Below are 23,308 nucleotides of genomic sequence, written 5' to 3'. Positions count from 1 at the left end.
GTACTATAATTGGGTCACCAGTGCTTTTATCAACCTAGAAAATGTGACAAAGATCAACCCAGTAACTTAGTTTTGGTAAACCATTCTCTGCAAGCATGTTGAAATTGAATAGGTAATTGAAATTCGGCTCCCCCTGTGATGTCAGAAGGGGATAACACCGCCTCTTAATCTGCACTATCCAACCACGACACTGCCATTTAGTGCAGAGATCAGCTCATTTGCATTTTAAAGGACACACCCCAAAACGGCACATTTTTGCTCACACCTACAAAGTGGCAATTTTAACATACTACTGTATAATAAATTATCTATATGAAATTTTGAGCTAAAACTTCACATACGCACTCTAGGGACACCAAAGACTTACTGAAATCTTAAAAAAGTCTTGGGAAATGCCTCCTTTAAAGCACACGAACATAGTCTGTTTTGAATTAGTGCATTTCTTAGGTGTTAGATAATAGAAGAACTATATAAATAATACGAATGATATAAATAAAGAATTTATAAACTAAATGTAATTTTTATCAATAAATCGTAATCCTAAAAATTATTAAAAGTCAAACTATGTACACGCTCTTCGTTTTCACTTAACAGTCACGTGACCTTACTTCATGAATACATGAAAGCTGTTGACTCCGCCCATTATTATTTCTACGTCTCGTAAGCGATGACAACACTTTGAAACAGCGGACATGCGTTTCATCAGCCAAACCTTACCCAGACCTTAGCAAAAGAAGCAGACCAGGTCAATTTTAAGGTACTGTAAAACAAGTTATGCCTTTCGATTTATTACAAATCTTTTAAACGAACTGCGTTTATTATGATTCACAGATTATGTTTAGAAGTCATAATAGTGTAATGTTAAGAGTATAGCGTGCTTTCTTTTCCACATGATGAACCACAAAATACCGTATTTCCTTAGTCGATATATATATATATTAGCTTGTATATATTAGTGTCATAAATGAATTGCTTGAAAATGTAATTCTGTCATGCTGCTGTTACATCAGTTAAACTGTAAGGTTACTTCCTGTTAAGAGGTCCATGATGTTTTACAAGACGAGTTTAACTGGTTAAATAAACTGGCATTTAAAGGCTAAAGACACTTAATGATAATAGTTCACTCAGGGCTATTTGAGTTGCTGAACCCCTCAGACGGGTTGCACAGTGTCAGATGATGTGATTTATGGTAAAATACAGCACATATTAGACATTACACATTTGTCTAATGTATTGCATTATGTCTGTCACTCTTTGAGCAAAATGCATGCATATGTACTTTTTTATCATGGGCAATAAAATTTGTGTTCACATTTGTGCATGTGAAATTAACATGACACTTTTTTTATTTATGATGGAATGTGTTGCTTTACTTTTTAAGTACTGTGTAGTGTAGTGTTGCATTAGATGCTAATACCACGCTTTTATTGTGTGGTCTTTGGGATACAGTGGAATTATTGTGGGTTTTTATAGACATGGTCACATATAAATAATTTTGTTCACTTGTAATATTCTCTTTTATTCATCTCCAGCAGCAGGATGTGTGGTATATGGGCTTTGTTTGGCAGCGATGATTGCCTGGCGGTTCAGTGCTGTAATGCCATGAAGATCGCTCATCGCGGTCCAGATGCTTTCCGATTTGAGAATGTCAACGGTTTCACCAACTGCTGCTTTGGTTTTCACCGTCTGGCCATTGTGGACCAGCTGTACGGCATGCAGCCTCTTCGTATCAAGAAGTTTCCCTACCTCTGGTTGTGTTATAATGGTGAGATCTACAACTACCTCAGGGTAAGCAAGCACCCAAAGTTTGGCAGCCATTTTTTCCACGTTTCTTTAAAGTTTCGTTAAAGGAAAACACCAACGTTTTTCAATCTTTTACAATTTTTTTACCTCAACTTTGATGAATCAATACATACCTTTCTTTTTTCAATGCGTGCACTTAATCACTGTATATCGCGTCATTAATGTGTTAGCATTTAGCCTAGCCCCATTCATTCCTTAGGATCCAAACAGGGATGAATTTAGAAGCCACTAAACACTTCCATGTTTTCCCTATTTAAAGACTGTTACATGAGTAGTTACACGAGTTTGCAGCACTTCGACCTCGGGCGCAGTAATATTGACAGAAGTTTGAGCGAGAGGGGAAGTAGTCAGGAGGGATGATGCTACTGCGCGACGAGGTTGAAGTGCTGCAAACTAGTTCTCATTTTTTATCCGCTTAAAAAATCACCACATTTTATTTTGTGCCACCATACTTACTCTTGTAACTACTCACGTAACAGTCTTTAAATAGGGACAAAATGGAAGTGTTTGCTGGCTTCTTAATTCATTCCTGTTTGGATCCTAAGGAATGAATGGGGCTAGGCTAAATGCTAACACATTCACAATGCGTTGTACAAAGATTAAGGGCACGCATTGAAAAAAGATAGGTATGTATTCATTTATCTAAGTTGAGGTAAGAACATAGTAAAATATTAAAAAACGGTGGTGTTTTCCTTTACTTTTATTACACCCACTAATATAACTCATAATAACTAATATTTCAGTTCCTTATGTGCTTTTTCATGGATTTGTAAGTTAGAAGTCATAAGTTTTTAATTAACAGATTTAACAGTAGTAGTACTTCATGGATTTTTTCCTCTTTAGCTAAAGGAGCACTTTCAGTTTGAGTATCAGACCAAAGTTGATGGAGAGATCCTTCTGCACCTGTATGATCGGTTCGGGATTAAGGAGATGGCCTCTCTGCTAGATGGCGTATTTGCCTTCATCTTGCTGGACACTGCTAACAGAAAAGTCTTTCTGGGCAGAGATACCTACGGTGTAAGACCTTTATTCAAGATGATTACCGATGATGGCTTTCTAGCTGTCTGCTCTGAGGGAAAAGGTACAATCAGTAATGTTATTCTCTTTAAAATATCAGCTCACCAGGTGCAACACCTCTTATTTAACAGCATCATATCATTTGAATGTAAACAGGTTTGACACAAGTTAAACACTCCATGTCCACCCCGGCAAAGATCACCCCCTTTCCACCGGGACACTTTGAGGTGTTTGACTTGAAGCTTACAGGAAAAGTGGAGTCTGTTCAGGTGGATTGTTTTCACAACTGCACAGATGAACCCAGACATGCCACCTATGGTGGCGTGGAAAAACTTGGCACAGGTAGATGTGGAATGCAGACACATGATCTCCAAAAATCTTTATTTAAACATATACAGTTTGGTGAAGCTTAATTTTTCTGTCAAAGTAGTTTTGTTATTTGTTTCAGACTTTGAATTGAAGACCGTCAAGAACAACATTAGGATCCTGTTTGAAAATGCTGTAAGGAAACGATTGATGGCCCACAGAAGGATCGGCTGCCTCCTTTCAGGTACTCTACCTGTGCGTATTTGCTCATATGTTTTGATTTAGGGGATTGTATTCAACCCGTCCACAATTTGTATTTGTCCAGGCGGTCTCGATTCTAGTCTGGTTGCTGCATTTCTTGTGAAACTGGCCAAAGAAGAGCAGCTCCAGTATCCCATTCAGACGTTTGCCATAGGCACTGAAGACAGCCCAGATATAATAGCTGCTCGCAAGGCAAGTGACATTATTTAAGCACACTTTTTGTAATGGCACACACACCTGTAAGTGGATCAGTTGGGTTTTAACACATTTTGGTCTCAGGTGGCAGCTCACATAGGCAGTGAGCATCATGAGGTGAGCTTCACTCCTGAGGAGGGCATCCATGCACTAGAGGAAGTCATCTTTCACTTGGAAAGTTATGACATCACTACTGTGCGTGCCTCTGTTGGTGAGTGTTCACCTAAATGTGTGTTTGCTCACATATCTTTACACAAGACATTTACCCTTCGGTGGAATACAAACGGAGAATTTACATAAAATGTATGAAAGACACTTTTATCCAAAGCGACTTGCATTGCATTTACTAGCTATACAGTGTAGCTGTACTGTACAGTATGTAAGCTGCCTGGGATCAAACCCACAACCTTTTATGCTGCTAACAGACAGAGGTAAGCCAAATGTGTTTGGATATTTCATTACTGAGTTTCTATTACATTTGTAAAGTTACTGAACCCAAACAAGTGGGTTCAATTACTTCAGTATTAATCCATTCTGCTTATTTGTCCGTGTGGATTGATGTGAATGCATTGAATTAGGGATGATGGTGGTCTGGCTAACTTTATAAATGGCATTATGCTGTCTAGAAAGTTTGTCCGAAACACAAAAGGTTCTCCATAGGGCTGAACAAAAATCTCTCCCATTAAATAGTCACTTTCTCACTGTACGTTGCCACATGATGTTGGTGTGTTATTGCACTTTATCTGACAAATCAAGTCTGTTTATTATTGTTCTTGGTCTTACTCAAATTTCAGCTTGCTTAACTAAATGGGTTATGGAAATAACACAATGTCTACCAAAGTCATATGACAAAAACTTGATTTTTACATTTAATTAGAAATGGTACTAAAAGAACTAGTAAAGTCTTAAAGGGATAGTTCAGCCACAAATTAAAATACTGTCATCATTTACTTAGCCTTATGTTGTTACAAACCTATGTGAATTTCTTTGCTGAATACAAAGGAAGATATTTGTAATCAAGCAGGAAACAGAAGCACCTTTGACTTCCATAGTAGGAAAAATATTATTATGAAAGTCAATAGTGCTCAAAAACAGTTTGGTTACAAACATTGCTCGAAATATCTTCATTTGTGTTCAGCAGAACAAAGAACTTAATACAGGTTTGTAAAAACATGGGAGTGAGGAAATGATGACAGAATTTTCCTTTTTGGCTGAATTATATCCCTTTAGTGTTAAAAGTCATCATGGCCTGTAGATGGCAGCAGCGCGTAGCAAGAACAAGAACATTCAAAAACAGATCAGTTTTGTCTTTGTGTGCAGGTATGTACCTGATATCAAAGTACATTCGTGAGAAGACAGACAGCGTTGTGATTTTTTCGGGTGAAGGTTCGGATGAATTGACACAAGGATACATCTACTTTCATAAGGTTTGTGTCATTGTATTTTCATTTTAGCCATGATTCATCTGATAATTCAATACTTAGAAATAATATATGATGTATAGTACATAGAGCTGGGGATAGATTAATCTAGATTTTTTGCATAACATATGAGTTTTGCTGTGTGCAATTATTATGTATATATAAATACACACACATTCATGTATGTATTTAAGAAACATTTACATGTGTATATATATTTATTTATATTTTTATATATTCTATATAAATAAAAACGATATTTAAATAAAACATATGTATGTGTGTGTGTTTAAATATACATAATATTCACACATCACAAACTCATATATTATGCAAAAAATACTTTTATTTTGTGTGAGATTAATCTAGATTAATCTATGCCCAGCCCTTATATTACAGTAGCTTTTTTATCTGCCCAATGTAGTGGACACCATTTATTAAAAGGTTTAAGAAAGAAAGCTCATGCAGACGTTTTAAAAAATACATTTTACAAAACAAATGTTTGATTTCAAAATAATAAAACAAAAGACATGCTGTTAAAAATTCAAGTAATTAGATACTTTATAATGGTCAAATATTATTGGTTCAATGTCCATTTATTAAAGGTTTATTAAACCTCTAAATAATATTATATTTGAACTCTTACCCCACAGCGTCTTTTTTTTTTTTAAGTTGTCAACATAACATAGCGCCAGCATTTTTTAAAATGATTTTAAGTTATTTTGATTGATTTGAGTTAAATGCCTTCCAGAAAATGCTTTTCTTTCAATATATAAACATACAATATATCAGATGAAGGAACAGCTGCTTTCAAACTAAAAAGTTTCATCGTACATTCATTTGTTCTCTTTTTATCATCTCTCAGATATGGGTAGGTTTCTTTAAAAATACAAAATTTTGAGCAAAAAGCTGAGATAATTGTATTTTTGTGAAGAACTTTTGTTAGAGATCAGATTCAGAGCGATGATCAAATCATACACAGAGTTTGAACTGTTTGCCCTTATACTTTTAGGTTTAACAAGTTGGGTAAGAGCGCCACCTGGTAGATAATAGCGAAAATATGGATTGCCGGAAAAACTCATCATTGGCAGGGAAGGGTTTTCTCTTAATTGACGAGTTAACAACACTGAAAAAAATAAATCATTGAATTTAATAAATTTTTTAGGTAAGTGGTTGCAATCAATTTAAGCTACATTTAAACAAAAAAGATTAGTAAAGTAAAATGAAATATAAAACTTTTGTTTAAATGTAGCTTAAATAAATTGATTGCAACCACTTACCTAAAAAAATTGATTAAATTCAATGAATATTTTTTTTTCAGTGTATTAATTATTATATAATAAATAATTAATAATAAAAATAAATACTGAACTAAACTGTATACATTAATACATATAGGATTCTTTTATGCTATAATAACGTATGTGTGCAATACACTGCTTAGTTATTTATCTGTTCTTGCCGCTATTTCAAGCTTGTTGTTGTGTGTTACTTTTTTGTATCCTATTAAAGTGTGTAATTTTTACCAAAAGGAAATGCATTTGAATTGCAATGCTGTGCAATGACCAAAAAAAGTAATTCATTCATTCCGTGTCCTTTTAAAGCTCAAATGAATATGATTTACCCTATATTTGACGCAGGCTCCATCACCTAAAGCCGCTTGTGAGGAGAGTGTGCGTCTGCTGAAAGAGCTGTATCTGTTTGACGTACTGAGAGCCGACAGAACCACGGCAGCACATGGGTGAGATAGCCACACATTTGCCTTCAGCTCCACATATCTGTTCATCTGTGATACTGAATCTTCTTTCTCTCCAGACTGGAGTTAAGAGCGCCTTTCCTGGACCACAGGTTCACTGCATATTACCTCTCACTACCTGAAGAGATGAGAGGACCAAAGGTGGGCTTTCCTCAAACCTTACACTCCCATAATTCTTTCTTATTCACATCAGTCTTAACTGCATGTGATACCTCCACATCAGATGCTTAATAGCTTAAAATATGTAAGTGTCCTGTTTAATTTGTTTAATCGGATCAGGATGGAGTTGAGAAGTACCTGCTGAGGGACGCGTTCAGAGACATGAACCTGCTCCCACATGAGATCCTCTGGAGGAGAAAAGAGGCCTTCAGTGATGGCATTACCTCCATAAAGAAATCCTGGTACACGAGCCTGCAAGAGCACATTGAGTCTGAGGTACTACACATGCTTTCCCACAAACTAAAAATCGTTTTATCTTCTATTTTATATCTTTATTATTTCATTCCTGTCTTCATCAGGTGAGCGATTCTCAGTTAGAAACGGCTGCTAAACTGTTTCCTATAAACCCCCCAACAACCAAAGAGGGCTTTTACATACGGCAGATATTTGATAAGAGTTACCCCAGCCGCTGCGAGTGGACACCGCATTACTGGATGCCACAATGGATCGATGCCACGGATCCCTCGGCCAGAACGCTGTCCATATACAAGCCAGATAAAGACCAGTAATCTAACCGACCGGCAGAGCTCAGCTAAACATCATGTTCACTGTAACACCGCACATACTGTATACATTCGTCTTTAATGTTTTCTAGATAAACTTAAAGATGGCTGTTAACATAATGTAAATTGGTGATAAGCTGCTGCTAGTGTTACATTATTGTGCTATGTTTTAGTGTTTCAACTTTGTCTGTAAAATTCACTTGAGTTTTAGGTGATAATTTTCTTTGCTAAAAAGAAAAAAAAATATGAGTCAGTTTTTCACAAATTAAAAGTTCTCAAGAATAGGGAAGATAAAACTGGTAACCCCGTCCACTTAAATTCCTGTCGACTAATGCTGTGTATACACTGCCAGCGATTTTGTCATTGTGTGATGCCCAACAATGATCATTTGGAGGCGTTCCTAATTCTGGTTGTCCTCATAACAAAAATAAACAAATGTAACCGCATGGGCATTGGAAACAAAAAAATTAGGTGGGTACTAAAGTAGATGCCAATTTCTTGTGTTCTGTTTCCTTTTATTGCATTATTAGTGGCGGAATTGCAGCAGGTGAAAGTAGTGAAAACACGACATGGAGTTTAATTTATTAACTCTTTTCCTGCCATTGACAAATTAACTCGTCAATTAAGAGAAAACGCTTCCCTGCCAATGACAAGTTTTTACGGCAATCCGTATTTTCGCTGTTATCCACCAGGTGGCACTCTTACCCAACTTATAAAACCCAGAAGCAACCCTTTAGGTCAAACAGTAAGAACTCCCTGTATGTTTTGAGGCGCACTCTGAATCTGATCTCTATCAAAAGTGAAGTCCTTCACAAAAATTGAATTATCTCAGCTTTTATTATCTCAAATTTTGTTTTTTTAAGAAACCGACCCATATTTAAAAGGTGATAAAAAGAGAACAAATGGTAGAAGGTAGGATTATTATTATTTTTTTTTTGTTGAAAGCAGAGGGTCTGTTCTTTCATTAAATATATTGTATGTTTATATATATATATATATTTTACTTTTGTAAAAATCATACAAAATGCTATGCTGGTGCTGGCTGGAAAGAGTTAAGGTGTTCCTCCAGTAGAATGGATTTCACTGATGGCACTATGACATATGCGCTAAATTAGAGAAAAAGTGAGCTGGTCCAATATCATTGGTCTTAAAAAGTGGGTTTGATGCCCATGAGTAACCGTCCTCTCAGTACATGACGAAAGACAGATGATATGAACTCCACTGCTTTACTCTAATTGGTAGTTTTTCTTGAACGTCACTCGTCATTTGCATAAAGTTAAACTGTTCTCAGCTTTGTCGCGTAGCTGGACACACCCACTTCCTGTCACCAATGGTCACTGTTGATCGTGTTGCCAGAAGTCGCCAAGCTTCCATTAAATCCTTGTTCAGACCACCAGTGACTTTCTCGCTGTGTGTCACCAGTCTTTTTCAATGAGGCGTTTCTAATAAGTACAAAGAAGTATCGTCCACTGCAGGACTGACGAGAGAAGGATGACCTGAACTCCACTGCTTTGCTCCCATTGGCAGTCGCTCCTTAAAATCATTCATCATTTGCATAAAGTTAAACTTGGCTGTTCCGGTCACCAATGGTCACTTTGCTCTGAAGTTGCCAAGCTTCCATTAAAATTAACAAAATTGCGTCATTACGCTGTTGGTAGTCGCTGGCGGTGTGCACGCAGCTTAACTTTAAAAAGTCTTTATTAAGCATTTACAAACCATACTTAAGTATTTGTTTTTTTTAAGATCTGGACTGGTTACTGAGAGATTGGGTTTATAATCGATTACCTATTACACTTAAACAGACCAAATTTCTTTAGTGGAGAACTGTCTGTCCATTTAATAGGTGTAATTATTAGTTTAAACTACTGTAATAATTTCTTAAAAAGTGCCATACACGATACCAAGGCAGTCTGAATGACTGGCACTTGTAAAAAACAGAATGATCATTTTGCCTTAAAATCTTCATATAATACAATTGCATTGATTATTTAAGTAGAAGGTGCTCAGAAATAACATGTGGTGATAATGTTTGTTTGTATGCTGTTTGATAGTCATTCGAACACTGGCCAACACTGTATCTAATAAAACAAAGAATGTTAAACCAATGTAACATTTCAGTTCCAATTCAATGTTAAAAGAAACCACTAATGCCTTTATTGCACTGGATATTGAAATACTGTTAAAGACTGATAAAGCTTTTTCCATCACCCAGAGCTGTGTGTTTAAGATTCATTTGAATAATCTTTAGCTTAGAATTGCAAATATTTCAAATGATAGATATGTGTGTGTGTGTGTGTGTGTGTGTGTGTGTGTGTGTGTGTGTGTGTGTGTGTGTGTGTGTGTGTGTGTGTATTATGCATGGCCACCAGGGGGAGTGGGTGCACTACAGTAGCTTGCCAATGAAACCATCAACGATGCAACAAGGAATTAAAAGTTCCACCAATAAAGAAAATAGTTTTAATATCAAGCTACAATCACACAGAGATATCAAGATACCAAAACCCTTACTCACTGCAGTGACAAAACATGCACAGTCTATGAGGATCAGAACACACCCAGACTGTTAGTATGTGTAGTACATCGGTATTTGTAGCACATCATCAGTCATGGTGCAAACACTATGAGGCACTATGTCGTGACATTGTTGATTCAAATCTCTGGGTAAACTTTTGAGAGAACACAGCTTTGCTTTAATGCTCCACCACACCTGGAAACTGTTGACATGAACACATTTGATCACAGTAAATTAAAGATGTTTGATCCGTAAATAAACCGGCACAGGTGCGGCTCTGCCATATCACCACAATGTGAAATTATTATTCTTTATTGGAATTCCGACCTGAAAAAAGGGGAAATGAGAATCACAGAATGAAATGGTCCTTTCGGAAGCAGATGTGACGGTGATCCATTTGAGCTGTTAACGCCTTTTGTCGTAGATCTGTACTGTTCCCCATTCATACGAGTCTGGAGAGAAAAGGTCAGCTTTAGAGATTGTCACATTTACAGCACAAGCCGTGAAACCTGCTACACTCTTAAAAATAAAGGTGCTTCACGATGCCAGAAAAGATGCTTTTGGTTCTTTAAAGCACCTTTAACATCTAAAGAACCTTTCTGATTCACAAAAGGTTCTTTATGGCAATAAAATGGTTCTTCAAAAGAAAGAAATGGTTCTTTGACTAAATGGTTCTTTTAGGAACCAAAAAAGGTTCTTCTATGGCATCGCTGTGAAGAACCTTTTAAGCACCTTTATTTTTAAGAGTGTAGAAATGTTAAAAAATTAGGGCTGTCATGATATAATTTTAAAGTACTGTTATTTCAGTCAATAATTAAGAAATTCACCTATGATCCTAAACCTATAGGAAAGGTTGTGGAGCTCTCACCTGGTTCCTCTTGGCTTCTTTTACCCATCAGCCCAACAAAAGAGTTTATTTTATGCCCTGAAATATAATTCAGAACAAAAATTAATTTTGAAACATTTCACATGTGCTATGCAGGTCAACTATTTTATCTACTATTTATCTATCCATAGGGAAAAAAAATTGTATCTGTTAATTATATCTTTCACTGCAGCACATACACTGCATCACATATGCATAAAACTCTAAAGTACTTGAAAGCTATATTATTGCAAATGTTTGTAAAATTGCATTTCCAAGTCTTAAAAAAACTGTTATAGCTGCTACAACTTACTTTTTCTTGTAATCTGTGCATTGGCTGTGGGGGTGGAAGGGTGCAAGAGATGTGTTATTAATCATAATCATATGCTTTATCTTGTTGCATTCTGTAATCCAATATCAAAAACACATCTTATATTTCACATCATGCAAGACAATGAAACTGGAATGGTGCTCTTACCAGCAGACCGTTTCCCCATCAGACCGATGAACTGATGTGGTCTGGGTTTCCTTGTCATGCGTCTAAGGATCTCTCTGAATGGATCCGTCTGAAGCCACTCATCCTGCAACACATGATTCGATTAGTGAAGCATTAGACTTCCAGGATAATCACTCACTGCATAAGATAAATACAACTTTCTCTAATAGTTATTAAACCACCAGTTTACACTTCTTCAAAAAATCACAGTTGCAAGAGACAACAGGACTTATATATAAAACAAACACAAATGCGTTAATCTATGATGAAAAAGAGCCGTCTGGCTGTTTTCCAACACGCAATGTCAAATGAGAAACGTGAGCTCCATTCAAAAGAAGCAACAGGATCGTGTACTGATTCAGCACTGGACAGCGACCACTTCATGCTTTTATTTATCCTAACTAGTCTGTGTGGTCTGTTTAACACATTTAGTACACTTAACTTGTAACATCATATTGCATATTACTGCAGTTTATTTTTTACTTATAATATGAATAATTAAAACAACCATACCAAATACAACATTTAGCGGCTCCACGCAATTACGTTTATAATTTTATATACACCAATAAAGTTTCTGCTCTAAACTCTATATCAAGCTTCGTTACAATGACAAAAGTAGCATAAATATAACATTAACCATAGTTAAATAAGTAAGATTATATTGCAATTCAAATGTTCAAATGATCTTTGTTAAAATAAGTTACATTTGTTCTGAAAGACAATATTCAGATCTCACCTGAATTTGATTGCTGCTTGTCCAATAATCGTGGTCTTCTTTCGGACCAAATTCCTCACCAAAAACTTGGCACAAAACAAGAAAAACAACTACAACCGGTAGGAAAAATTTCATGTTGCAACCAGTAACTTCCTTTCCCCAAAGCACTTGAAAATATAACGTCGAATAAATCTGGTTTAAAATCGTATGTGTGTGTGTTCTGTCTCAGCTGTGTGTGTATGTGAACACTATCCTCCACATATAATACAGTTCTTCAATGCGCGCTTCCGCTGCGCGTCTCCGTGTCAAACCCAAAGAGTGGAGCGCACGGCTTTATAGCAAAGCAACAGGGAGGTGACAGCTTCCTTCCGACGTTTAAAATCAATAAAACTTATTTTTTATTAGTAAGATTGCCTTAAGAACCCACAGTGACTAATACTGCGCTTTAATATTGTGCTGGCATTGCTACAGCGTGTCTGGAGTTGAAATGTCATTTTCTGGACCTCTGACGATCTGTGCTGTATGTAGACTGCAGACACTGGTGACGTTGTAATCGACTAATACGACGCAAGTATTACGAAGTTAGCTCTTTTTGAGCAAACTCATGAATGCAGATGACTACTTTTGCGTCAAAGGACGGGAACTTCAGGGCTTATAACATAAAAATGCAACAGAATATTTTTTGTGTGTTCCCAAAATCTAAAAACTCTCCCTAGACTTACAAAACGCATCACATTTCGTGTACAAGCATGCGATAAAATAAAATAGACATGTCAGACTCATTCTAAAGACGTTGGGTTTCAACCCATGGTTGAGTTTAATATGGAAACATGATTCATTCATTTGAGTAAAATAACCTGAGTGTTTTAGATTAATTTAAACAACTTTTTGTATTCTGAAACTCAACTGGCAGTGCAAGGTTAAGGATTTGATCCCCATACACATGTAAATGTATAGATTGAATGCACTGTAAGTTGCTTTTGGGTAGGATAAAAGAGTCTGCCAAATACATCAATGTAAATGTTATACATAACATAACATGACATTGTTCATTTAATACAAAAAAGGTTATTTTTTATCTTAGCTATAATAATGTACAATAATGTAGCTACAGCATTGCTTTTTTACGGTAATGGGTTAGATTCTTAGTAATCATATTTAAAGTTATTTGAACCAAAGTTTCTGCCAAATTCAAAAAGGTAAAGAACCATTCTTGGATAAATAGCATCGTTAAGAATGGTTGTTTAAAGAATAAAAATACAAAGCTCTGGGATATAGGCCTACTTACATTATAGGTTATTCAGATAAGTATTGTTTATCAGATGTGTCATTTTTACCCCACTGAATCTCTGAAGAGACTGTAGTCATATGCACAGGGTTAAATGTGTGTTTTGGATGAGAAGCAGGGAGAGGAGGCTCGGAGGTGGATGACCCACGGAGGAAGTGCGAACAGAACTGATTTCCATGAGAAAGGACTCTTGTTGCAGCACAAAGATGTCCAAATAACACTTCATAGCTCAAGTGCCTTTATTAGCGACAATGATGTCTCTTTATTTAATCATGTGTTAATATCATATGCAAATGTTATTTCTCACTGAGACTGTCCAACACAAACAGAGCAACCAAGACAATAGGTTTTAAATTTGCAGTTTTTTTTAATAGCCTCATTCAGTCCGCCGCCATGTTGATTTCAAACCGAGGTTGTAAGGGATGGACGTCCAGAGCGTGCGCTTTCAACCTACTGTTTTGTATCAGGATAATGCTCATTCAGTCATCAAAACACAGAAAATACATCATTTTACACATTTTCACAGGACAAACGAACTCAGAAAATGGGGATTGTTAAAATTAGAAGGGACATATGACCTAATTTGAGATTGTGTACATAATATCTGTTTTGGATATAAGCATGTTTACTTTTCTTTAAAACACCAATATAGTCCAGCAGTATAATATTTTATGACTACAACTAAGTATACATCTCCAGTTTGTATTGATCATATGAGTATGTCCCATGTATTTCCTCTGTTATGTTTTTTCAAGACATGAACATTGACTTAATAACGTGTGATTGACTTGATTTCAAACTGTTTACGTGATAGTTTTTTGTTCAAGTATTGTTAGAGGTAAAACCTCATGTGAACCATCAAAGTTGTGTCCAAATGTTACACTGTAAAAAAAATCCGTAGAATTTACAATGTTATTGCAGCTGGGTTGCCGGTAATTTACCGTAGATTTACATTTATGTTATTTACTGGCAAGAGTTTTTTCAAAGTTAAATAAATTTTAAATATTAACAAGTCTTTATCTTTACAGAATAAAACTATACAATTACAGCTTAATGCAAAGCATTCTGGGAACCAGAAATCATCATCAACCTTTTTCTGTTTTTTGCTTCAGATTTTGTTTCCCAGAATGTTTTGCTTGATGCTGTTTTTTTAGTTTTACTCTGTAAAGACAAAGACTTGTAAATGTTTAATGTTCATTTAACTTTGAACAAACTCTTGCCAGTAAATAACATAAATGTAAATCTACGGTAAATTACCGGCAACCCAGCTGCGATTTCTACGGAATTTTTTTACAGTGTAATTAGTTGGAAATGAATCCTGCTTTTGTTGATTCTAATCAATTTGCTTAAAAACTTACCAAAGAAAGTTTTTAACGTATTCATGCCTTGCGTTTTTGTAATCTGTATGAATTGAAGTTATGTACTTAGTTATGGTACTATAATATTAGGGTTTTAAAGAAAAGTAAACATGCACACAACATTAGAAATTAATGATTAGCCAACAGATTGTATGTACACATTGTGCTGCCCTTATCTCAAAATTAAGTCATATGTCCCTTCTCATTTAAACAATCCATGATTTCTGATGTTCGTTGTCCTGTGGAAAGAAATTGGAAAATTTTAGCATTTTCTGTCTTTTGATGGCTGAATGAATAGCATCCCGTTACAAAACAATAAGTTTAAAGTGCACGCTATGGACGTTCACCCATCACAGCCTCGTTTTGGATTCAACATGGTGGAGGACTGAATGAAGCGTATGATGAAGACTTGTAGCCTTTGACTGTCTGATATTTCACTGATTTTAAAGACTGCAAATATTTAAAAATCACTTGAGATTGAGCTGTCATGGATATGAACCTATTTTCTGACATCTCTTTTAGCGTACAGCAGAGATGTTGCACACAGATCATACATTATGAGAAGTTAAAATGAGTGTAGGTTGAAGAGGCTCTTTATCACAAACTCTTCGTTTTATCCCGAAATTGTCTATTCAGAAACATGACACTCCATTACTTACATGGAGAGGATGAAGAGAGACGGAGAAACGTGATGCGTGTTTATTATTTCTAAAATTGCCGAACTGCCATTTGTCTCAATTTTCTTCTATTTTCGAGAACACAGAGCTTCGTGGTTTGACCCCCACAATACAATTTTCTCTTTCTCTTTCATAAAAAGATATGTTCAAAGGGAAAATAATAATACGGTCAGTGTTCCCCTTACCCAAAGAGAATAAGTATGGCCTATTTTCTTTAAACAATTGGCAGGTTGTTTTAGTCATAGACTCAATTTTACTTTTATGCCTGCTTACAAAATATGTTTCAGAAGATTGCAGGTTAAATTACTCTGTTTAAGTTGTTTTGAATGAGAGCAGCCTTGTTTATTTTCCTACATGACTACTCTCATGTGTCATTTTAACATTGTGAATGTACCTGTACAGTCATCATGAAAAACCTATTTAAAATACAAAAGGGCAAAATCCACTCAAATCCACATAGTGCAGGTGATTTTTTGGAAATGCATTCTAAGTCATCACCCAGCTTTAGTTGACAAATGACCTCGATTTGTTGCTGCCTGAGTGTCAGAGGAAAACAGGAAGAGAGAGACCCTTCACTCTTAAAAATGGGTTAAAGAAAGGTTACTAAACAGTTTGTGTTATGCTTTAACAACCACATAACCCTTGTTGCAGAAAGATCCTTTGTAGTGAAAAAAAAGTTCAAGGCGATGAAAATGTAAGAAAGAAATTGAAGAGTTCAGATGCATAACTCTGTAAGTGTGTCTGTTATGCTTTAACATAAAAGTAAATGAAGTAAATTCACTTTAATAGCAAAGAAAATGTTATTAGTCAGTAAATGAAGTGCTTTATATTCACAAATGTTACTTTCTTTCTGAAATAAAGACAGATCTGTTGAATCATCTTATGAATATTAACCAGGCATAATTATTATACGGTATTTTGAATGTATTTGACACTGAAAATGAAACAAACCCAAACAATTCTGCACTTTATATGTTTTGTACAGTTCAGTACACTGAGCACCCTGACAAGTGAAGCCCATAAAATAAGTTTATTGCAAAAGTTATAGACCAAAATAATATAACTGTATAATATTTGACAAGCCCCACATCATACATTTTTAATTGTTATGACAATAGTAAAGCATGGGCGCTGTGGATCATCTGTTTGTCCAGCTTGCGTTATTGCAGGTGTCCACGTTATTGGTTATAATGGAGCGTGTGGAAAGTGGGCGTGTGGAAAGGTCGTATGCTTTTATTTGTGAGCTTACAGAGTTTGGCATCGATTATTAGGTCTTGTGTTCTGTTATATTGCTATTGTCATACAGTAAAAAGAACACTTTAAAAGGTCTCATAATGCGCAGCATGTTTTGAAAGCAGTTTAATGTTAAGCACTGTCAACATCAGCACCTTCCTCAGTGCTTTTACAAGCAAATGACAAGAGCTTGTGTATAGGTGGACTATTCATTCATTAGTTCGTTTTTTGTTCGTTCATTTAAAAAAACAAAGCCACAATAACATACCGTTTAACTACATTGTAATTAATTTACATATGCTTAAGTACAAGTACACATCGCAGGTACATACAGCATTAGTACCTTTAAGGTACGTATGGTACAAAATATCTGTACCTAAATAGTTCATATTAGGACCTTTTGAAGGGAACGGCCCCAGTGACAGCTTGGGACCCTTTATTGACAATTTTTTACTGTATAAATGAAATTTAGGCTACTGTCCCAAACTCATACTATCGGTTCAGTCATGGTTGCTATGTCGGGCTGATTGTTCGACAGAATCACAGAAACACAATACAGACACTTTCTGGAGAAATTTCCCTGTGAGTGGCTTACTTATAGTCATTTCAGCCCATCGCCACTTATCTATGTTAAGTTTTAAAATGAAATGCAGAGTATTTTAGATGAGATCGTGATGTTCAGGTTATGGCTGTCAGTCTGTATAGTGCAGTCAATTGCTATAAAACAATTCAAGGTTTCTATTTGTCAAGATTACAAAATATGTCTTACAAAATAGCTTTGCACCTAAAGAGTTAATATTAGTTCCTCGGAGCTACAAATTGGTACAACGGAGATCTTATTGGTACCCGAAAGAAGTATATTAGTACCAGATGTACACCAAAACGGTTAAACCCGGCTGAAAAATGCCAGGTGGACGCCGACTGCTGGTGCTTGCCAGTTTTTAATCAGCTAAGAGCTTTTGTTGCTATGATACTTCTGCTTTGTTTATCAGTCGTTGAACGATGCGCTGGTTGGTTGTTGTGATATTTGCCCCGCCCCTCCTCCACTGTGATTGGACAGCAGAGTGACAAGTGACATTGACAAGCTGAGCTTTTCACAGAAACTCTCGGCACTCAGCGCAGAAAAAACACCAAGTGCCGGCGTGCAGCGCAGACAAAACCCGCCAGCTGCTGGCGTTTTTAAAAAGCGTGGCACTTTCATTGGAAACAGTTGAAAACATACGCCTGTGCCGGCGTAAACACTTTGGTGTGCATGCTCCCTTAATGTTCCTGTAGTTTGACTGGTAGAGCATTGTGTTGGAAGTGCAAAAGATTGTGAGTTCGATTCCCAAGGAATACATATACTGATACATTTTTTTAGTTTGAATGTATGTCGCTTTGGATAAAAAACAAATTCATTTTCTCTCCCACTAACTGAAGTACTCACAACTGTATACTTCAATTGCTCCCCAGTGCTGGAGATTTCTTAAAAACAAGCAATCAGGCAAATGTGACTCTCATTCCCCGGTGTCCTGATCTGTCAATAGCCGACTAACTTCCCTTATATTTTTCATGTCCTCCGGAAGCTTTATTGAATTTCCGACTTGCATTCAGCAGCGCAGACATTCCCATTTACAACGCCTTTAATTACGGCTGTACACTTACTGCACTCCTGATGCATGCTTAATGGGACCGACCCTGCCAAATGTAATGGGAGGGCCTGGCAGAGCTTTTAGTCTCCCTAAACCCTGTTCATTATTCCCTGACTCACATACAAAGATTATAAATATCGAGAACGTTGTGCTATGCGAATGTCTCTTCTGAAGAGCTCTTAAAAAAGCATACAAGCGGAAGGTTTTTCGTTGTGATGTTGATACGTTTTTGAAAATGAGACCAAGTCTGGTTTCGTCATAGTCTGGCGGTTTTTTAATTTGATGTGGTATCGGACTCCAGCGGTAACCTTCATAAGAGTAGACCGACCCCGCCAAGCTTCATTTCTGAATGGACCACCCATGAATCATATTAAATTTGACATCTTTTAATTTAAACAGAGTGATTGATAAGGCCCACCATGGACTATTTAATATGATGTCATTGTCCATATAAGCTTGCAGTCTCTTCTTTGTGCTTTTAATGTAATGCTGTAAATGCTGTACTGTCCTACAAGGAGACCACCATCAATCAGCTCTAGACGCCATGAAAGTCGTGTAAGAGCATATGTGCGTGTGTACTAAATGTGGGGGCGTGTAAGGGGACACTTTACGCACCTCTCTTACATGATCTCACTGCAGTGGGCGGGTTTATACCTTTCACTTGCGTCACAGGGGGGTGGAAATCACACGTCAACCATTCCCAATTATCCACATCGTGAAACCCATCAGTGACATCTTTATTCTTCTCATGCTTTTGCCTACACCGTGGAGTCACGGCTGGACATCTGTCCTGTGGTTGCAGGTGAAGATCGGTCGATTCTCTAATGGTTTCAGTGCCTCTTACTGTACATCAGTATGTCACTATACAGGTGTCAGTGAGAAAACGAAGAAGAGACCGCATGCAGGAATTCGTCTGAAAGCTTGTTTTAGCGTTCTTTGTGGTGTTGTGACACAACTTGGCTGGATGTCAAGATCTGTCGCCCACCTTTCAGTTGATGATTTCTGAAGGTGAAGCCTGAGATCTGAAGTCTGTCAGTGAAAATTGAGTGTAAATAAAAGTCATTATTAATCTTAGGCTTACCTGAGCAACAACTCAAATACAATTTATATAAATGAATGAATTAATTAATAAATGTAAAAAATATATAAATAAATTAAACTCTAAAAATGTTATTTTTAATAAATCTGTAGATGGAAACCCAAAGCAAAATCTTGGGTGCTTGGGAAAAAAAATAAATAAATAATATTTTTTTAAATGCATTAAGAGAATGGGGCTGTAAAATGAATGTAGATTGTATAGATACAAATTTGATAAAAAATTTAGACATTTGCGAGATTTCCAAGTCTTTTTCTCTGGAGAAGAATCTGAGATGCATGTAATGAAGTGAGATTTAATCTTACTTATGTCAAGGAAAAATAACTGCTGACCTAGCAGCAACATTTTTCTTTATCGTCTACTGGCTACAGTACGTCCAGCATGATCATGCACAATGACACAAACTGGTTTCAGATGTACGAAATGTATACATATCTGTACCTAAATGGCACATATTAGGAACTTTATACAGTATAATACCGCCCCACACTGTAAAAATCCCTTGTGTCACTTACATTTTTAAGTTTAATCAACTTCAAATTACAATTAATTAAAACTTTCTTTACTTTGCTATTAATTATTAAAATAAAGTTGAAATAAGTAAAGAATAATTGATGACGGGCTGTTGAATTATTCATGCACACCAAAGGTGGTCATCCGGCACGATGTGAAGCTAAGTTGCATTATTTTCAAATAATTAAAAGGGCATTTCTCAAACAATCAGAATAAAGAATTCAACAGCCCTAGCATAACTAATTCGACTAAATTTTTATTATTTATAGCAGTGGTCTTCTACATTGTTGCCCACACTGAGTATGTGAGTTGCCTGCCAATCATATTCTACTAATAGCCTAAATTTTAATATTTATTTATATAAAAAAATATATTTGCTAGGCTTCTTTTATATATTTTGACATTTTAAACAATGATAAAACATATCAACAAGTAAAATAAAATAAAATCAACAAGTAAAACTAAAATAGTTTTGAGTTGACTACAGTACATCAAAAGAGAAGACTTCCATATTGTTTTTTTCCATTGTGGTAGCCCTTGCTCACAAAAAGGTTGGAAACCCATTACTTCTCATTAGTCAAGAACGTAGAAATAAATTGTAAATTCAATATAATTAAATTCAAGTGTTTGTTTAAAAAAAATTTTTTTTTAGTTATTTATTTAATGCTATAAAAACGGTGGTGTGATGTCATGATTGACAGCTATGATATGCGCATTTGGTTATGGTTAGGGTTGGGGTTTGGGATGGGTTTAGGTTTTATTTAGAAAAATTTTGTCCCTGGGTCAACACAATATGTTGCCCTGAGGACATCAACCACTTGGCAAAATCAGTTCGAGCATATCAGGACACTGGCTGCTTCACTTTTCACCAATGGAAGGGAGCGAACGGCCGTTGTCCATTTTTTTTTACACTCTATGATAGTGACATGTGCAGCAACTTAATTTTTCATTAATGCAGTTATTTTGGGAAAAGTGTAAATAATTGCATTGCAGGCTGATTTAGGGTGTGCTTTACGTTTATTGCTTGCGCTCCTAAAATTTTCAGTCAGGGGCTACAGTGCTCCTAATAACATATAACTTCAAATGTGGTCACCCTAAGGCACAACGCTGTGTTAATCCAGGCCAGACAAGGGCTTCCACAATTTTTGCATCTGAACTCTTCATTTTTTACTCAAAATACCCTTTGTTTTAATCTAAACCTTCAATTTTTCAAAACCGTGTGTTATGAAGTGAATGTTTTCTTTTTGCTATAAGAATGTGGACAGAAAATGTGTCCTTGAGATCTGAAAAGAACTTTGTCAGAAACACAGAGTGTTAAAAACCATTCGTCAAGGCTCTATATTAATCAACATATGTAGAAGGTATTTACCCTTTTATTTTTGCGCAAGGTTGAAAGTGAAGTACTTAGTTCATTCTTGTTATTGGCCAACCTAAGGAATGGGCCATAACAGTAGCTTGTTTTAACCTTGAATTTTTATATAATGTCTGTATGCTTTCAATAAACACTTAAAAGAAGCTGTCATCTCATGTTAACTGTTTAGTACTTACCAGTAAAAATTTACTAACAGATACTCACCACTACACTCGCAGAGTAGGATAGACTGAAAATTGTCATTGCATTGCACCTTGCAAGTTAACTGCAAACTACATTGACTTTGTTAACAGCATTTTTTAAACTACAAAGGCCAATGCGATACCAGACTGAATAACTGGTGAATAACTTTGAAATGCAAAGCCTAAAGCTGCAACAGCCATAGAAATTAAGGTGACGTGAGTACCACAGGTTCACACTTTTCATTGGATTCAATCAACGAATGTCTTACTGTATATTTGACTCTGCACGATAGGAGAAAGTCATGTTAACATAAAAAATTACATTGGCACTTGACTGTTTATCCTCATATAAACATCTGAGCTGCTGTGATAACCTTATAACCCAGCAGTACAAGTGGATTTCTGTGTTTGCTCACATATCTGTGTCAACACCGGGCACAGATGCTACTGTAATATTGACTTGTAGAGATGGAGGATTGGAAAGATGGACACTGGATGGGATCTGGTTCAATGCCTGAAACAGATTAGAGGCTGTGATTTCAACTAAATCACATTCTGTCAAACGGTGGCCGGGGCTTCTTATGCTACGGCTAATTACAGTGTAATTTAATGTTCACAAACTAGAGACAATTGGAGTGGAAGATCATTCTTTGTTTAACGTGACAAAAAATAACTTGGGGGGTTATTATTCACATACATCTACAGTATAATGAAACAGCACTCTCACATAGAGACGGCAGGCCTTTAAAAACAAAATGCAACTCAGTTTTAGATGTGAAATGAAAATAATCTGTTGCATACGAATCTAATGACCCGGTTCAAGCTTCATTGCATCTGATTTAAGGTCAAACAATGGTCCCTAGCTGTCACTGGGGTGGTGCTCTTTCAAAAGGTACATCTATGCACCTAAAGAGTTTATATAAGTACGCCAGAGGTATATTTTGGTACCATATCTGTACGGTATTAGGACTTTTTAAACTTAAAGTGTACTGCCCTAGTGACAGCTTGGGACCGTGTTTTTTTTCCTAGAAAAATTAAACGTAAAATAATGACTCATTGAGTTCTCAGGGGTGTATGCAAATTTTTGTCTAACTAAAATGCTCTCTGCAACTAGTTGGAAACAGACTTCTAACCAGTGGTGTAGTCTAGATTTTTGTAGTGAGTATACTGTGATTTTTCCCTCTCACCCTTATGCTCACTCGTCCCAGCGTGACACCCCATAAGCACCACCACACTTACAGATGCATACAGTATGGATCTTCACGTAATCGAGAGCATTCTGAAAGTGTACTCATAAACACATAAACTGAATGTGTTATCAACATGTCAGTTTATTACAAGAAAAAAAGACTTTAACAGTCAATGGGTTTACAGCTGGGGAAACTGGATGGATTTTTAGACTAGTTTAGTGTTAATCAACATCTAACTCAGGGCCAAAAGTTACTCAACTGTTAATTAAAATTAAATAAACTGTTTACAATCTTCAATCTGTGGCTAACACATGCATTGAAGGAGAAAAAAATATCAACTCTTTCAATAGCTATTATATGACACCTAGTGATAACATTACCATGTGTAATTTAATGGTGTAAATGTTTTTAATTAATACACATTTAAGATGACCATGAATTAACTCTAATTTGCATAGTCATTGAAATAAAAGCTTATTTTATGCATATAATACAAGCAGTGTCTAAAAATGAAAATAGGCTTTTACTTAATTATTATTACAAGACCATCATGTAGCCTAATATTAGACACCCAAACCAAAGTGAAGAAAATGATCTTTAATTTGCAAGTCTGAACTGAACATCAACGCAGACATGAATTTCCTCACAGAAGTTTAAGATCATATACATCTTGAACGTAGATATATAAATGAACAC

At 36.0% G+C, this 23,308-nt stretch overlaps 2 protein-coding genes across 5 annotated transcripts; one reads left to right on the top strand and one right to left on the bottom strand.

Moving 5' to 3' along the window:
* The first annotated feature begins 644 nt into the window (after positions 1 to 644).
* Positions 645 to 9,692, top strand: asns (asparagine synthetase). 3 transcript variants are annotated; one of them, XM_065293954.1, is made up of 12 exons: positions 645 to 757; positions 1,533 to 1,788; positions 2,647 to 2,884; positions 2,977 to 3,162; positions 3,269 to 3,370; positions 3,452 to 3,579; positions 3,667 to 3,793; positions 4,903 to 5,009; positions 6,644 to 6,744; positions 6,819 to 6,900; positions 7,039 to 7,194; positions 7,278 to 9,692. In XM_065293954.1, exons 2-12 carry the CDS (start codon positions 1,540 to 1,542, stop codon positions 7,485 to 7,487), a joined length of 1,686 nt encoding a protein of 561 aa, XP_065150026.1. In that variant the 5' UTR covers positions 645 to 757; positions 1,533 to 1,539; the 3' UTR covers positions 7,488 to 9,692. The 3 variants fall into 3 exon arrangements, with proteins under 3 accessions (XP_065150026.1, XP_065150008.1, XP_065150017.1); XM_065293936.1 differs by having other exon boundaries at positions 3,251 to 3,370; XM_065293945.1 differs by having other exon boundaries at positions 661 to 757; positions 1,536 to 1,788; positions 3,251 to 3,370.
* A 232-nt stretch (positions 9,693 to 9,924) lies between these two features.
* Positions 9,925 to 12,579, bottom strand: tac1 (tachykinin precursor 1). 2 transcript variants are annotated; one of them, XM_065294503.1, is made up of 5 exons: positions 12,094 to 12,579; positions 11,337 to 11,439; positions 11,172 to 11,195; positions 10,821 to 10,918; positions 9,925 to 10,445 (listed from the first exon to the last, which is right to left on the bottom strand). In XM_065294503.1, exons 1-4 carry the CDS (start codon positions 12,205 to 12,207, stop codon positions 10,821 to 10,823), a joined length of 339 nt encoding a protein of 112 aa, XP_065150575.1. In that variant the 5' UTR covers positions 12,208 to 12,579; the 3' UTR covers positions 9,925 to 10,445. The 2 variants fall into 2 exon arrangements, with proteins under 2 accessions (XP_065150575.1, XP_065150574.1); XM_065294502.1 differs by having other exon boundaries at positions 10,862 to 10,918; positions 12,094 to 12,574.
* Positions 12,580 to 23,308: the final 10,729 nt, after the last annotated feature.

Source organism: Paramisgurnus dabryanus, chromosome 19, assembly GCF_030506205.2.
Source record: "Paramisgurnus dabryanus chromosome 19, PD_genome_1.1, whole genome shotgun sequence".
Classification (NCBI taxonomy): Eukaryota; Metazoa; Chordata; class Actinopteri; order Cypriniformes; family Cobitidae; genus Paramisgurnus; species Paramisgurnus dabryanus.
The sequence above is the reverse complement of the archived record's forward strand: the minus strand, read 5'-3'. Positions and strand labels throughout refer to the sequence as shown.

Excerpts from the sequence above, each read along its gene's own strand:
- asns (XM_065293936.1), top strand. The coding sequence starts at position 1,540 with ATGTGTGGTATATGGGCTTTGTTTGGCAGCGATGATTGCCTGGCGGTT. Across the intron at positions 5,010-6,643 it reads GATACATCTACTTTCATAAG|GCTCCATCACCTAAAGCCGC; the intron begins GTTTGTGTCATT and ends TATTTGACGCAG. Across the intron at positions 7,195-7,277 it reads AAGAGCACATTGAGTCTGAG|GTGAGCGATTCTCAGTTAGA; the intron begins GTACTACACATG and ends TGTCTTCATCAG.
- tac1 (XM_065294502.1), bottom strand. The coding sequence starts at position 12,207 with ATGAAATTTTTCCTACCGGTTGTAGTTGTTTTTCTTGTTTTGTGCCAA. Across the intron at positions 11,196-11,336 it reads GATGGGGAAACGGTCTGCTG|CCAATGCACAGATTACAAGA; the intron begins GTAAGAGCACCA and ends CCACCCCCACAG. Across the intron at positions 10,919-11,171 it reads TGCACAGATTACAAGAAAAA|GGCATAAAATAAACTCTTTT; the intron begins GTAAGTTGTAGC and ends ATTATATTTCAG.